Source organism: Rhizomucor pusillus, assembly GCF_041956525.1.
Source record: "Rhizomucor pusillus strain CBS 183.67 unplaced genomic scaffold VTP01scaffold_19, whole genome shotgun sequence".
In the NCBI taxonomy this organism is placed as follows: Eukaryota; Fungi; Mucoromycota; class Mucoromycetes; order Mucorales; family Lichtheimiaceae; genus Rhizomucor; species Rhizomucor pusillus.
Genome location: NW_027192161.1, coordinates 247545 through 261089, shown reverse-complemented (window position 1 = coordinate 261089; position 13545 = coordinate 247545). Strand labels below are relative to the sequence as shown.

Genomic DNA, 13545 nt, shown 5'->3' with positions numbered 1-13545 from the left:
CACAGTATGTAATACATGTTATGGCATACGATAAACTATATGCATCGAATGATCGATGTTAATTGGCATTGCTGCGATAGTGACCAACAAAAGCGAGCTGCATGCATCTTGGAGGGTTCTCATGGATCACATGCCGCCCTCAGCCAGCTCAGTGTTACAAACAGACAAAGGCTGTTTGCCTATAGCACAGGCTGCCATTGGAATATGCATTGGTGCTTATAGGTATGAAGTAATGCGTTGTAGCACTCCCAAGCTGGTTCACTATTCATCACCGTTTAATAGCTGTCACTGACCATTGTCGTCATTGAGATGAAAAGACAGACTCCATTTATCATCAGTATTAAACTCTATTTCACGCATCAAAAAGCCAAATTCTTAAATTGTGACGTTATGGAGAAATAACCGGAAATGACAGCAATATTTGGACTAGTGTATGCAGATCTGCAAACGTATGGATCAAGTAGATTGGGCTGCTTATACTTCTTGCGCAGCATGTAATAATTACAAATTGCCTGACTTGGCTGCATGCAGAAAACCCGACAAATGAGGGGAACGCACAACTGTTATGTAAGATTATCTTTGTCGATGGATACAGCAACGAGTTGATTAACATTTCGTTGCTGTTGAGGAGTAATAGTGGATATACGTAATCTGAGTCTATACAGCAACAACAAGCAGACGATCCAACGAGATAAAATGGAAGGGGGAAGGGGTAGGGTGGAGACCATTATTGTTGCAGACAATTGCGCTCATGATCGGTGTTGAGTATTTGCGACCGCCAAGCCAAAGGGAAATTAGAGCATGTATATTTTTGGTGTCAAGAACCCTGCATATGGATTGCATCAGCCTCGTACTCCTCTTCACCTCAGACGTGTGTAGGAGGTGCAGTGTATACGCAATTTTTATGGGGCTAAAAGGGCTAAAGGGGCTAAAGGGGTTCAAGGGGTTCAGTCTGGGAGATGCTGCTGAAGAGAACGTGCAGTCTGGAGTTTGCGACATTGAAGGTAGTAGCCACCGAACTCCGTAATATGCTCGTAACTGAACGAGAGTGTATGTGTGAGAAAGAGAGAGAGAGAGATAAGGCTCTCATTTTATTTATTCTTTTTTTCATTTTAGCAGTAATAATAGTAATATGGATAGTAAGAGGCGGGATGTTGTAATTTTTTTGAACAGCAATGTCATGATGGAATCCTACGAGCGGTGGTGCTCATCCGACTTGCCGGTCTTGTTGCTTGTGAAGTTGGTACAATAGTGCGGCGTACTGGTGGTAAGTTATTGCTTGACAATGGAGTGACTGATTTGGAAAGGCGGCTTGAAGACTGGCGGAGCAGCGTGGATGATTTGGGAGGAGGTTGGGGGTCCTTGGGGTTAGTAGCGGCAGAAGACTTGCCCAGAATTCTGGGCTTGGTCCTTGCAGAACTGGGATGCGCTGCTGCTGTTGATGCTCGTACTTTATTTGATGATGATGTGGATTTGGCTCCAGTCGATTGCGATCCAGGATTCTTGTTCCTCTTTAGCGATTCGATTTCCTGCAATGCATCGTCGAGTTTCCGTTGCAAGGCGATTTTGTATTCCTCTTCCTTCCGGGATGCTGCCTTCTGTGCCTGCTGCATATCCTGTAACTGTGCAACCACGCCGGAAACAATCTTCTCCAGTTCTGTCCGAGCCTTGATCTCATGCTGTAATCGATCTTTCAGAGGATGGATTATCGACAATGCCTGATCCATTCTGCGTTCATATGTACGACGCATGCTAACTTCCTGCTCGATACGGTTGTACAAAACTTTCTGCTGTTGATCGATCAGAACGGTCATATCCTCCATAGCTTTTTCGAAAGCTGTTCTCATTGCAGTTTCCTCACGCAATCGCTGCTCCAGCTGGGAGATACGCTGTTCCATCTTCTGCATAGTCCGTGACTGAGATTTACTGTATAAATGTGCCAGATCGAATAAAAGTCTTCGAGAAGGACCGAGATTTCCGGACGAAGCACGCTCCTTTCGAAGCTTGTAGCCTCTCCATGCAGCCTGTATTTTGGTGGCAGCTGCATCGCGGAGCTCTTTGCGCTCAACTATACATTCTTGTTCCTTTTCTGAGAGTGGCAGAAACACGGATGCAGATTCTATAGGCAGTTCTCCTTCCAGGTCCTCCTCCTCCTCCTCGTAACCTTCGTCGCTGGTTATATAAGTGAAGCTGGTTGCGCATCGCTGCCGCTGGCTGAGGACCGATGAAGAGTATCTGGAGCGATTGAGTTTGATGAAAACAACTCGAGATGCACATGAAGAATCGTTGTCGCTGTCAAAGCTGCATACATCGTCCCCGATGGGTTCCGATTCACTGTAAAAAACTGGTAACTCCCATTCGTCATCCACCAAAGTTTCCGTTTGCGCCGAATGCATAACATTACGTCGTGGGGTATCTAAAGGCAAAATTTGTTAAGTCTTTTTTCTTTTTTTTTTTTTTTCTTCGGGGCTGAAAAATCTCGGGCAATATATATCCCACGTTACCTTGGTGACAGGCTTTGCGCTTGCCATGCGTAACGGTTGGGCGTACAAGTTGGTGATCGACGCCGTTTCCTGTGACACCAACATGTTCATGCCGTTTTTGTGAGCAGCTCCTCAGGAACGAGGACGGGCCAACAGGGTCAGCTGCAGCGTCCAACGGCGTTCGTCGCCCAGGTCGAATGATAGTGGCAGTGGAATCACAAGACATCTTCCGGGACCTGGGATTGCTATTGTTACCTTTCACTGCCGCAGCAGGATTGGCTCGGGCGGGCAATTGAAGAGGGGAAAGACCACTGTCATCCACTAGTTGCATGACTTCATCCTGGTACTCGTCATCATCGAAATCGTGGCGCTCAAATCTGGAGGGCGGTTCCTTGTGATGATTCGAATAGGTTCCGCGCTGGGGCATGTGACCAGATTGGGTATCCATGCGGGTGTCTGCGTAAGACGAGGTTATAGATTCGATGAATTTATCCAACTGATCATCGCCCGCGAGATCGGTGACTGGATCTGTTATCCATGAACAAGATGAGAATGCAGAGTTTTCGTGCGAGGAGAAATTGTACATGTTGTGCTCTGAGCCATCCGTCGAGGATGCTTCATTGCCGGATATTGAGTAGGATGTGTTCATTGTGGTTAGCGTTGCAAAGGAGGATTCGTCAAAGAATGAGTAGGCGTTGTCGTTGTTGCTGTCGAGATATGCAAGCTGTCTCAATCTAGCTTTCGAAGGGAACTCGTATCGATACTGTTCCGGTGCTAGGTTCTGAGGAACAATGGCAGCCTCTTGGTCAATGTCGTCGTTGTCATTGTCATCATAGAGATGATACGACTGTTGCCGAGAAACGGCGTGGTAGAGCGAAGATCGTGTGCCGCGAATGGTGAAAGAGAATTGTTGTTGGAAAAGAAAAGAAAAAAAGAGAGAGAGAAAAAAGAGAAAGGCAAGAAGGCGTATGCAAGGTGTTGGAGGAAATAAAAAGCAAGTGTCAAAAAAACATAAAACACCGATTAAGAGTGGAGGAGCCCGCCGTTTTTTGTATGCATATGTATGTCAGGACACATTTTCGAATATAGAAAAGGGAAATAGACAGACGAACATGAGTAATGCTTCCAAATAAGCCCATATAATGGCGAACCAGATTCGTACCACTCACTGCCTCTAATCCACGTACCCCCACTCACCCCAACCTGCGATCCCGTTCCGACCACGTTGCTTACCTGATCTGAATGGTAGAAATTTACTAATACTTTGTCATCCGCGACCAGCGACGATGGATGGCAAAGCATGATTGGTTCAATATTAGAATGACTGTAATCAGTTGGCATTATTGATATAATTTTGGGATGATATTAACGCGTTGATGGACAGACAGAGATGCGCAAGCGCTTCGTCCTGATCAGTGATTTTGGAGAAGAAGAAGAGGAAAATAACGAATGGACTGGGCAAAGAATGGGGAAAAAAGAAAAGAGCAGGAGAAAGAGAGAGGAGAGAGAAGAAATTTGGTGTCAGCCTCTGGATCGTATTTATAAATGTTGCCAGCAACGCTAATAAAACATACTAGAAAGGGGGTTGCAAATCGCGAAAGCAGAAAAAGGCCGAGAATAATAAGCGCCTTCGATCATGGCGTATGTCTTTTAAATAGTAATCATGTCATTAGGATTGGTTACACCAGCAGATCATATATGTTTTTGCTGCTGCTGCGAACAGGTCTGTTATCCTTTTTTTTCTTCTTCTTCTTCTTCTTACATGTATGGCTACACAAGCCATGATGACTGAGTGCGTGGAAAAGAAAGGAAATATCGGCGATCGTGCACACAATAACTTTTCCCTTGTTATTGTTAGTTTTAAGGCACAGTCGGATTGTTGATATTAACGGCCCTTTCTCTGCCACCACACATGGACTCCCCTATGCCTCTAATTACACCCTTCTTCTTCTGTTCCATCCCATTAAATTGTTTGGTGATTATATACTCAAAAATGTTGATGCAGCATCCAAATTAACATTATTGTTTTATATAGGCTGGCTGGCGCCCATCGTACAACTGCCGGATGCAACCCGATCGATGGGATTTCCATGTATGAGCAAAAATCCCTAGACTTGACAAGTCTGCTGTTGTCGTCGATCGCAAGCAGAGTTTTAACCTCCCAAAGCGTGAGCATAACCTGCATTTGTGTGACCAAATGGTGGCATATAACTCGCGCGATCTCCTTGTTCACACCGCATGGTATTTGCTTGCAGATCCTCACACACAAAAGCTGCGAGTGATCTCCTGGCAGCAGCAGCAGCAGCAGCAGACGCTTACGCTTCTATTCTCCATACAAAAAGGTGCTTGAAAGATTCATTGAATTCATTTCGTTATTGTTCCCACCGATCTGCCAAGCCGTTTGATCCGTTTTTAGAAGAATGATTGATGAAAAGTATGTTGTGTACACGTCAGGAAGCAAGATCTGATCGCAAGCTACTTCCAACTTTGTCGCAGCGTCCGAGAACTGCTCAACATTGCCTTACTCCCCGGCCTGGAGGAGCTCCTCCTCCTCCTCCTCCTTTTCTCTCTCATTTAGCGCAGCAGCAGACATTCCCCTTTATCATGATAAATAGCAGATTTTTCTGTCTTTTCTATCTATTCATCCCTCTGCTAGCAACCTTCAATGTAGACCGATGTATGAATCAGCACCCTGGAGTCCGTTATGTAAGTCTGCTCGGAGCATCCACGTTGGATTGGAACAGACGTTGCACAAGGAGTAGTTGTGCAAGCACTTGTATACTCCAACAACCACGGATGCTCGGAGCAACCACCGTGGACGGAACTGTCAGCTGCTGCCTTTCGCAGACACGTCTCCTCCCAGGATCATGTATCAGCACCTTTTGTATGTATATTACGCCAACTGCTTTCACCAGATGTTCGCGCACAACTGCCGCCTTTGACCTCGTGATGATTGTCATAGCTTGTATAACCTTGCTGCCCTGTGCACTTGGTCCGAGCAAAACTCTAAAAAAGTTGCAGCTCTGCCTGCCGTGTCACGCTTTGCTCGATTTATCTCAGCAAATGCAAAAAATGGAAGGATGATATAGTATCTAAATAGTATTTCCCATTACGTACTTTGGAATGTAAACATTATCGGATAACGATAATCAGAAAGCCAAACATATTTGCTTGGCGCCAACTATTATTTACAGATATAGGTTTCCGTAGACCCTTAGCAACGGAACGGCAGGAAAAGACTCAGAAGAATCGATTTGAAAGTGGAAAGATAAATAGACTATGCCAAGATCGTCTTTCTTATTTGGTGAACAATGTAGATTTGCGTAATTGATTTTTAATTTTGTACAAATGATTAGCTCGGAGGAGAAGGGGAATGACGCCGAATATCTACCATTTCGGTCTCCTCTTCTCCCGTTGACGGTGGTGAGGACGATGAGGATGCGTGGCTCAAAAATGGCTGTTGTAAATCAGATGAGGATGATGCTAAGCTACTGTAGCCTTCTGCAACTTGCAAATGCTGAATGTGATGATCAGATGGGAGGCGCTGCTGTTGGTGGTGGTTATCTTGTTGATTCTTGTTGTTGTTATTGTTGGAAGAGATTCGTTGCTTCATAGCCTTCATCATCTTCCACCCAAGACTGGATTTTTTATTGCGTTCTGTCATGCTTCCAGCTTCAGGCGCTGTCTCGTATCTGCGTAGCCGGAATGCTTCCATTGGCATCCAATCTTCCGGCTCCATGGATTCGCGCTCATGCGCGGTAATTGTTGAAAGTGTCACGATAGAGCTGCGGCCTCGAAGTTGTGAGAGGATGTTGTGATGCCGGTACACAGATTGTCTGTAGCGATCGAACACTGACGCATCGTCAGAGGAATAAGCAAAGCCTGTAAAGGAGGACCGCTTGCCAGAGCCCATGTGCATAATTTCTGTACGACGTGAAGCTACAGTGTCAGAGCGGCCGAGACGGCTATGAGTCTTGGCTGGAAGAGGCTGTGCCAAATCGAACGCATTTTCTTCGTCGTAATAAGAATCCATTGCAATGTTTTCGGATTTGAATGCGGTAGATGCTTCGCTGTGGGTACGTGCGAGTGTGATAGGCATTTCTTCTTCCAAAGGAGTCTTTGTCTTGCGTCTGCTCTTTCTTTTATCCGATGGGCCGCAAAGAACCATTTCGCGGACAATGTCGTTATCGAAAGGCTTGCTCATGTGCAGATAGTATTTCGTCGCGTATCGTGGTAGCATGCAAATTGCAAACGTGACAATGAGACATAGCCAAAAGTTGCCCTCTCTGAACAAGATGTCTTCGCCGTAAAACGTGAATGTCATAAACTTTGCATAGATGGCGGTCCAAATAAAGAACGTTGCTGATGAAAGCACAATAACTGCAACCATCACCCAAGTCCAGCTGAAGATCGTGAACCCAACGAGCCCATTTGCAACCACCACAGCAATGCCGGCAATAAACGTACCCAATTCGTACACACCCTCTGTATCGTATCCGTTTGGACTCATTTTGCCTCGGACAAAAAGCATATACGGCACGCCAAAGCAAATGGCAGATTGATAGATCGCATCAAAGACTGTCAAGTAAAACCGGGACGTGCGGAACTTGTCGTTGCGTATGCCCATCAAGTACAGTTGAGGATACTTGAATGAGTATTTTGCTTTCAAGTCTTGATCGAGAACGCCTAGCACCCTGGAATGTCAGCCAAACCTCACACTAAATTTGCCGTTCAAGTTAGACCTACCTGCAAAGATACATGGAAGTGAAGTAAAGACAAGGTTGTACAGAGTAATATACGAGTAATCAAACATCATTGTACCCGAGAACCTGTGCAAAAATTTTTAGTTCATGCGTCCAACCATGCTGCAAGAAAGATCGAGCTACCCGCAGAAGAGCTGGTACCAAAATAGTACTAGAGTCCACATGATGTTCTTGTAGAAAAAGGTAAAGATCATCTCAGATGTGCGCAAATAAGACCATCGGCCATGGACAAGCAACAGCTTGCTTAGATATCTAAACTGAGCGATTGCATAGTCCGATGCCATGACTGCCTGCCTGCCCTCTTGACCAGAGATGCCCACACCCACGTTCGCCTCTTGAATCATGGAGACGTCGTTGGCTCCGTCCCCAATAGCAAGCGTCATGACTTTTAAGCCTTTCTTGACTAGGTTCACGACTTTAGCTTTTTGCATAGGACTGACACGGCAGCATATGACAGCCATGCACTGCGTGCCTAGTTTCAGCAGCTCGGGTTTGCATGGAGGTTCGAGAGCGTATTTTAAAGATTCACCGTCGATAACTAGTGCACATTTCTGGTACGATGATTTGCTTCGTACTTCTTCTTGTGATCGTCGTATCTGCTCGAGTGTATCTTGCTCATCGCGGCCATTTACGCTGATCAGCAGCATATCTTTGGTCAGCAGATTGCATGCAAAACCAATGTTGATAGCAGTTTCTATCTTATCGCCAGTCAAGACCCATATCTTGATGCCTGCTTGTGCGAGGACGCCGATTGTTTCTGGCACACCTTCCTGCAGTTTGTCTTCAATGGCTGTACCGCCAATCAATGTAAGAGACCGCTCAATCTCATCGCATACAGCTTCGATTTGCTCGTCGCGGTTACTGATACTGTTTGCTGCCTGCTTGTATCGCGCTGCCCACTCTTGATATTCCTGCTCTGTGAGCATTCGAGTAGCAATGCATAGAGTTCGAAGACCTAGCAAATGAAAACATGGTTGGTGGGCAGCTCAGATGCTTTATAATCAAATCATTTACCTTCATTCGCGAAAACTCCAAGATGGTTCAGTGTCTCTTCTCGCAACCGTTTCTGGTTTTCTCCAGCTTCATCGTCGCTGAGATTCTCTGACAAACGTTCATAGATGACAGAGTCTGCACCTTTACACAAAAGGACAATGCTGCCGTCCTGTGGCGACCGTAAAATGACACTCATTCGTTTCCTCGTCGAGTTGAATTCTAGGACGTTGAGCAAAGTAAACTGGCGGGACTCTCCAAGAGCATCAATGAAAACAGTATCATGTTCTCTTGCAACAAAGGTAAAGCCAACATCCCGAGCTGCTGCCACCAAGGCAGCTTCGTCAGGCGACTGTGCTTTGTACACGATATTGTTTGGATTATCGGGATCCGGTACTTCAGGGATAACTGTGTGGCAGAGTGCCAATGCAGAGAAAAAATGGATCAAGCTTTGCGACTGAGCATTCTGGGCTGAGAGATCATCGTACACAGCTGGATCCACAAAAGGTGAGCGCGGGTTTGCATATTTGTGATTGAAAAGTTCGCTCTGCTTTAACAGCATTTCTTGACGTGACTTGTCGAGGTCAATAGCATCCGCCACGGTTGTGTCGACTCCGTTCGGATTATCGCGTTTCTTGGCGCCTAGAGATGCCTCTGTTTCACCCAGACCGTACACGACACCGTTCACGGTGCAGCGCCTGAACTCCATGATGTTTTGCGTGAGAGTACCTGTTTTGTCTGAAAAGATATACTCGATCTGGCCCAGGTCGTCTGATATGTTCCATGTCTTCGGTATGCAAGGTTGGTCCGACTCTTCATTGTACATTTCCAGGTCGGTGTGGATGAAATATGCCTAGTATTCGCAATGTTAAATCGAGAGTGGACGGTAGCAATATTTTTTCGGTGCAGTCTTACAGCAGCAGTCTTGACAATTTGTACAGATATATACAAAGAAATGGGTATGATGTTTTGGTAAATGACGAGTGTAGTCCTTTTGTATACATGCGTTACATACAGTTTTTACATAACTCTTTCCTATCTGCACTTACCAGAACATGAGGAAACCTTCCATGCTGGCACTTTCCGCGTCAGGAGTTTCAAAGTAAGTGGATGATGTATGGCTTGAATATACGATGCTTGCTGCAATGGAGCAAATGAGACAAAGAATGAATAAAAGTACAAAATTGACAATGACCTAGCAGATAAAAAGGCAATGAGTAAGATGTTGATATGTCTGATTATTTACATTACTCACGTGAGGGTTGGTAGCTTTTTCGATTTTACTACGCTTGCTTGGTGTTTTGCCTGAATTTAGCATGATTTTTGTCTCGTTGCCAGTGAAAAGCACAAGACCAATGACCCAGCCTGTGTTTCTTAACACGCAGCCGCGCAGCAAAACGCTGCTGCTTGTGATGGCTTCAGTCTTCTCGTGAGATACTGCGTCTTCATCTTCTTCCTCTTCGTCTTCTTCGGGTATTGTCTGCGAGGGTGATAACGGCACTCCTTTAATTTCCTCTCCTTCTTCATTTATGGTATCCATCTCAATCTTCCACTTGAGAACTCCGTTGTACGAGTAAAGATTGGCGTGAGGCGGCTCGCTTTCAATGTAGAATTTTGAGCGCTTGCAGTCGTCGACAGTGTTGATCTCGTTTGTCGCCTGGAGAGAGCGCATAATTTTTAGATTTGTTTCACCATCCAAGTTTTGCGTTTCTACATAGCAGAGTCCATCCGGTTCAGAAGTTGATAATACGACAATGTCAGCCGGCACAGCGTCGTCGTTTCGTAGATAAACAAAGTCGCCGACCCGCAAGTCTTGCCACCGCGTGCGTTTCCACCGCTTGTCGAGCGGTTGCCTTGCGAGCGAGCTGCGGAGCTTTTCTTTTCGAGGATCTGCTGCTGCTGCTGCCGGCTTTGGTTCCATCATTGAGCGTCGGAGTACCGAGTGAGGGATTTGACCTGGGCGGTACGGCATTTTTCGTTTTTTCTTGGCAAAGACTCGTTTGAAACTGTTGGTGCTCGAGCGAAAGGTATCTCGAAGCGGTGAGTGTGTTTTGGGGATCTCGAGTCTATCTGATGGGTGATACTGACTGTATACGGTGGAAACGCGACTGGCGGCATATAAATCGTCCTGTTCCTGACTGGACCTGAACAGGCTTTTGAACCAGTGCCCAATGGATTTGAGCCATCTTCGCCAGCGCGGCACTTTGTATACAGGCACATTCACGTTTGTCCAATCCGACAAGGTGTATGTGATTGCTTTGTTGACACTCTCGTCTGTCTTGTGACGTTTGTTGTCTTCGAACGCATCCTTTGCACCTGTGATAATCAGGATAGCGGCAAGCGGAAGCACGACAAGTACCGGAGATGCCGAGGTGCTAAAGATTGGAAACATTTGTAAAATGACGAGAAACAAAAAGTACAGGTTGGCGATTCCTCTAAACTGCTCGAACAAGTTCTTTGGCAGGAAGGTGTACCAGGTGTACTTTGCCGTACGAATTTTGTTTGTCGCATAGACTCGTATCGGCTGGCCATAGTCGTCGAGTTGATCGTCTGGAATCTCTGTGTTGACATAGATCGTCCTCCCCTCGGTAGATGCTGTCGGGAAAGGGTTCTTCTTTTTGGACCTAAAGTGGTGCGGTGAATCTGGTCTATTAAAGAGCTGAGACAGCTTTGCCCAGGGACCGGCAGTCATAACGGTATATATTAAGGAAGGGACCGGGAGAGAGTGGTATTATGGAACAGAGAGGGGTAGGGGAGACAAGTATGCAGAGAGCAGGGAAGAAAAAGAGAGTATATACACAAGCTTGAGAAGAACAAGAGGAAAGGAAGAAAATGGGCCACAAAAGGACAAGTTTGTTGAGTAACGAAAATAGGGATGGCAGTAATTGATTGGAAGGCCCTAGTTCATTCCTGCGCCATTAAGGACCCAATATTCGGTTGATCAGCTACTTCTTTATAAGGAGACTCTGCGTGCCATCTCTGTGAACGGGGTGATTAGGCGAAAATAATAAAGTACAACGTTATCACCATGTCAGTATCTCCATTTCGAAAAATTGCAAGCCGCGCTCAATGCCCTCGAGCGGAGTGCTGATGACACTCGGTCGTGCAACCTTATGCACGTGTAGCCTTACTACCTCTGTGGCGCGTATAACGCTCCATGGCCTCACAGATCTCTTTTTCTCCTTTTACTTATTGTCCCCACTCGTGCTTCCATTGTCCACAGCGTACCTTTATCCGGCCGTTGGGTGCAAGTTTAGCCATCTTCTAACCGACAGTATCCGGTCTTCTTTGATCTCAGCAAACAATATCCAAAAGCTATTTACCTTTAGTGGACTCTGCAGACCGTGCTTGCACCCACTTTTTTAGCAGCAGCGACTAGCGGCGACGCGTTCGACCCAGGCAACACGCCGCTAGAAGGAACGTCATACACACTTTAAATGTGCTTTGCAACGTTCTTGTGCAACAAGAACCGGAATACGCTCATCTATCAGACCAAGCTAACACTGACTAGGAAGTAGAGGCACGAAGGATCGACGGCACTTGAGAGGGTTAACTGCAGCGAGCAGATGTCCACACACATGTATCTACATCTTTGTGGTCTCTTGCTCAGGCCGCCGAGAACATACGGGCTATAATTAGCAACATCAGTCCCACAGAGGTCGCTTACAGCTTCCTTATCCCAGCATCATCTTCCATGTACATGCACGAGGCATACCTCTGCAGAACTTTCCTTTTCATGAGCCAAAAGAGTCTCCGCAAAATGAAAATTTTCAACATCCTGCGCCTAAGAAACATATGAATATGATATACAGACGCTATTACATTTTAGTTTGACGACCAGAGTACTTTGACAGCAGAATGTCAGCACACAGTCACTGCTGTTGGCTTGGAAACTTACAATCCACACACGCATGTCCTAGGTAATACCATCCGAAGAACAGTCCACGATTTCTTTAATAAATTAGAAGAACATACGTAGTAGCTTTTTACATAGCAGTGGAGGATAAACGGATACAGTACATAGAATCTTGGCAGCTGCGCGTAGGAAAGAAATATATTGCCCTTTTTGTTTACGTTGCATATATTACATATTTTCCGTCCGCTGTCATCGACAAGATAGACAACAGACAAGAGAAAAGAAATTGACAACAACTATAATCCTTTGCAATAATGTGAAAATTCGGTTCAAGTGTCCTTGTTGTTTTATTTAAACTGGTTGTTTTCATGCCGAAAAAATGTAAAGTGTTGTACGAGAGAGAGGAAGTTGCGTGCTGCTATTTTTACAATGTTTATTCTTTGTTTGTCTTTTATTTTTCCCTTTTCAGATCATCAGCGAGCGCTGCAGATCTTTGCGACGAACTTCCCATTCACGTTCAATTTCGCCATCGATGTCTTGGAAAACATTGCCGAGCTGGGCACGGACTGTATGTGCAAGATCCAGCTGTTGTCGGGGTGGTATCGGTTTTTCTTCTGGTACGATAATATCAGGAGAAGAAAAAGAAGGAGGAGATCTGCTGTTGGTATTGACGGGAGGTGATGGCGGGGGTGATGGTAATTTGGCATCGACTGCTATTTCAGTTTTCTCTTCTTCCTCGAGAACTTGAGGTGGTCTTTCTGGAACGAGTCTTATCGGGGATGTAGATGAAAAAAAGGAGGAGAGGCGGCGGCGCATGCTGCTGCGTGGAGAAGAAGAGGCGCTGGTAGGTGAAGGAGAAGACGACGATGACAGTGAAGTCATGGAAACACCTGCAATGGATAATCGACCTGGCTTATTAGCTCTGTCCTTTTGGGCTGTAGGAGGAGGTGCTCGGCTGGGCATGCCAAACCATCGTCGAGCAGAGCCATCTGATGAAGTTAGCATTGATATCGAGGCCCGTTTCTCGGCGGATGTTTTGTAGAACGACATTGTAAAGGAGCAGAGAGAGAGAGAGAGAGAGAGAGTGAGAGTGAGAGTGAGAGAGACAAGTAGCGATAAAGAGTGAGAAGAAGAAAGATGAAAAATATAGTCTCTCTTTGTTACAATGGAAAAGTAACCAAAAAGAAACATGACGTACACACATACGCATACCCACGCTGCGGGTGTGCGACAACGCCCACCTACAGTATTCCCTTTTTTGAACTATTTAAGCGGGAAGCTGGAAAGTGCTTTCCGGGCCGTCACTTGACCTTACGAAGCATTTGCAGAGCATGTGGATAGATGATACCCATTGTCTACAACAGAGCACTGCTCTGTTAAGTAAGCAGCCGCTTCAGTAGACAAAAGTCCCTATACTAGCATCTTGTAATTTCCGTTGATTTGTACTGTCTCC

At 45.8% G+C, this 13545-nt stretch overlaps 3 protein-coding genes across 3 annotated transcripts; all 3 read right to left on the bottom strand.

Annotated features, from left to right (window-relative positions):
* Nucleotides 1–1178: 1178 nt before the first annotated feature.
* VTP01DRAFT_3967 (uncharacterized protein) lies at nt 1179–3785 on the bottom strand (the record flags this gene model as incomplete). The annotated part of the gene is made up of 3 exons (XM_069382596.1): nt 1179–2416; nt 2505–3330; nt 3717–3785. The coding sequence occupies 3 exons, from the start codon at nt 3783–3785 to the stop codon at nt 1179–1181; spliced, it is 2133 nt and encodes a 710-aa protein (XP_069235901.1).
* Nucleotides 3786–5835: 2050 nt separating this feature from the next.
* VTP01DRAFT_3966 (uncharacterized protein) lies at nt 5836–10928 on the bottom strand (the record flags this gene model as incomplete). The annotated part of the gene is made up of 7 exons (XM_069382595.1): nt 5836–7169; nt 7230–7312; nt 7370–8201; nt 8261–9089; nt 9152–9227; nt 9286–9431; nt 9492–10928. 7 exons carry the CDS (start codon nt 10926–10928, stop codon nt 5836–5838), a joined length of 4737 nt encoding a protein of 1578 aa, XP_069235900.1.
* A 1629-nt stretch (nt 10929–12557) lies between these two features.
* VTP01DRAFT_3965 (uncharacterized protein) lies at nt 12558–13142 on the bottom strand (the record flags this gene model as incomplete). Its single annotated transcript, XM_069382594.1, has 1 exon — nt 12558–13142. One exon carries the CDS (start codon nt 13140–13142, stop codon nt 12558–12560), a length of 585 nt encoding a protein of 194 aa, XP_069235899.1.
* Between the last annotated feature and the right edge of the window lie 403 nt (nt 13143–13545).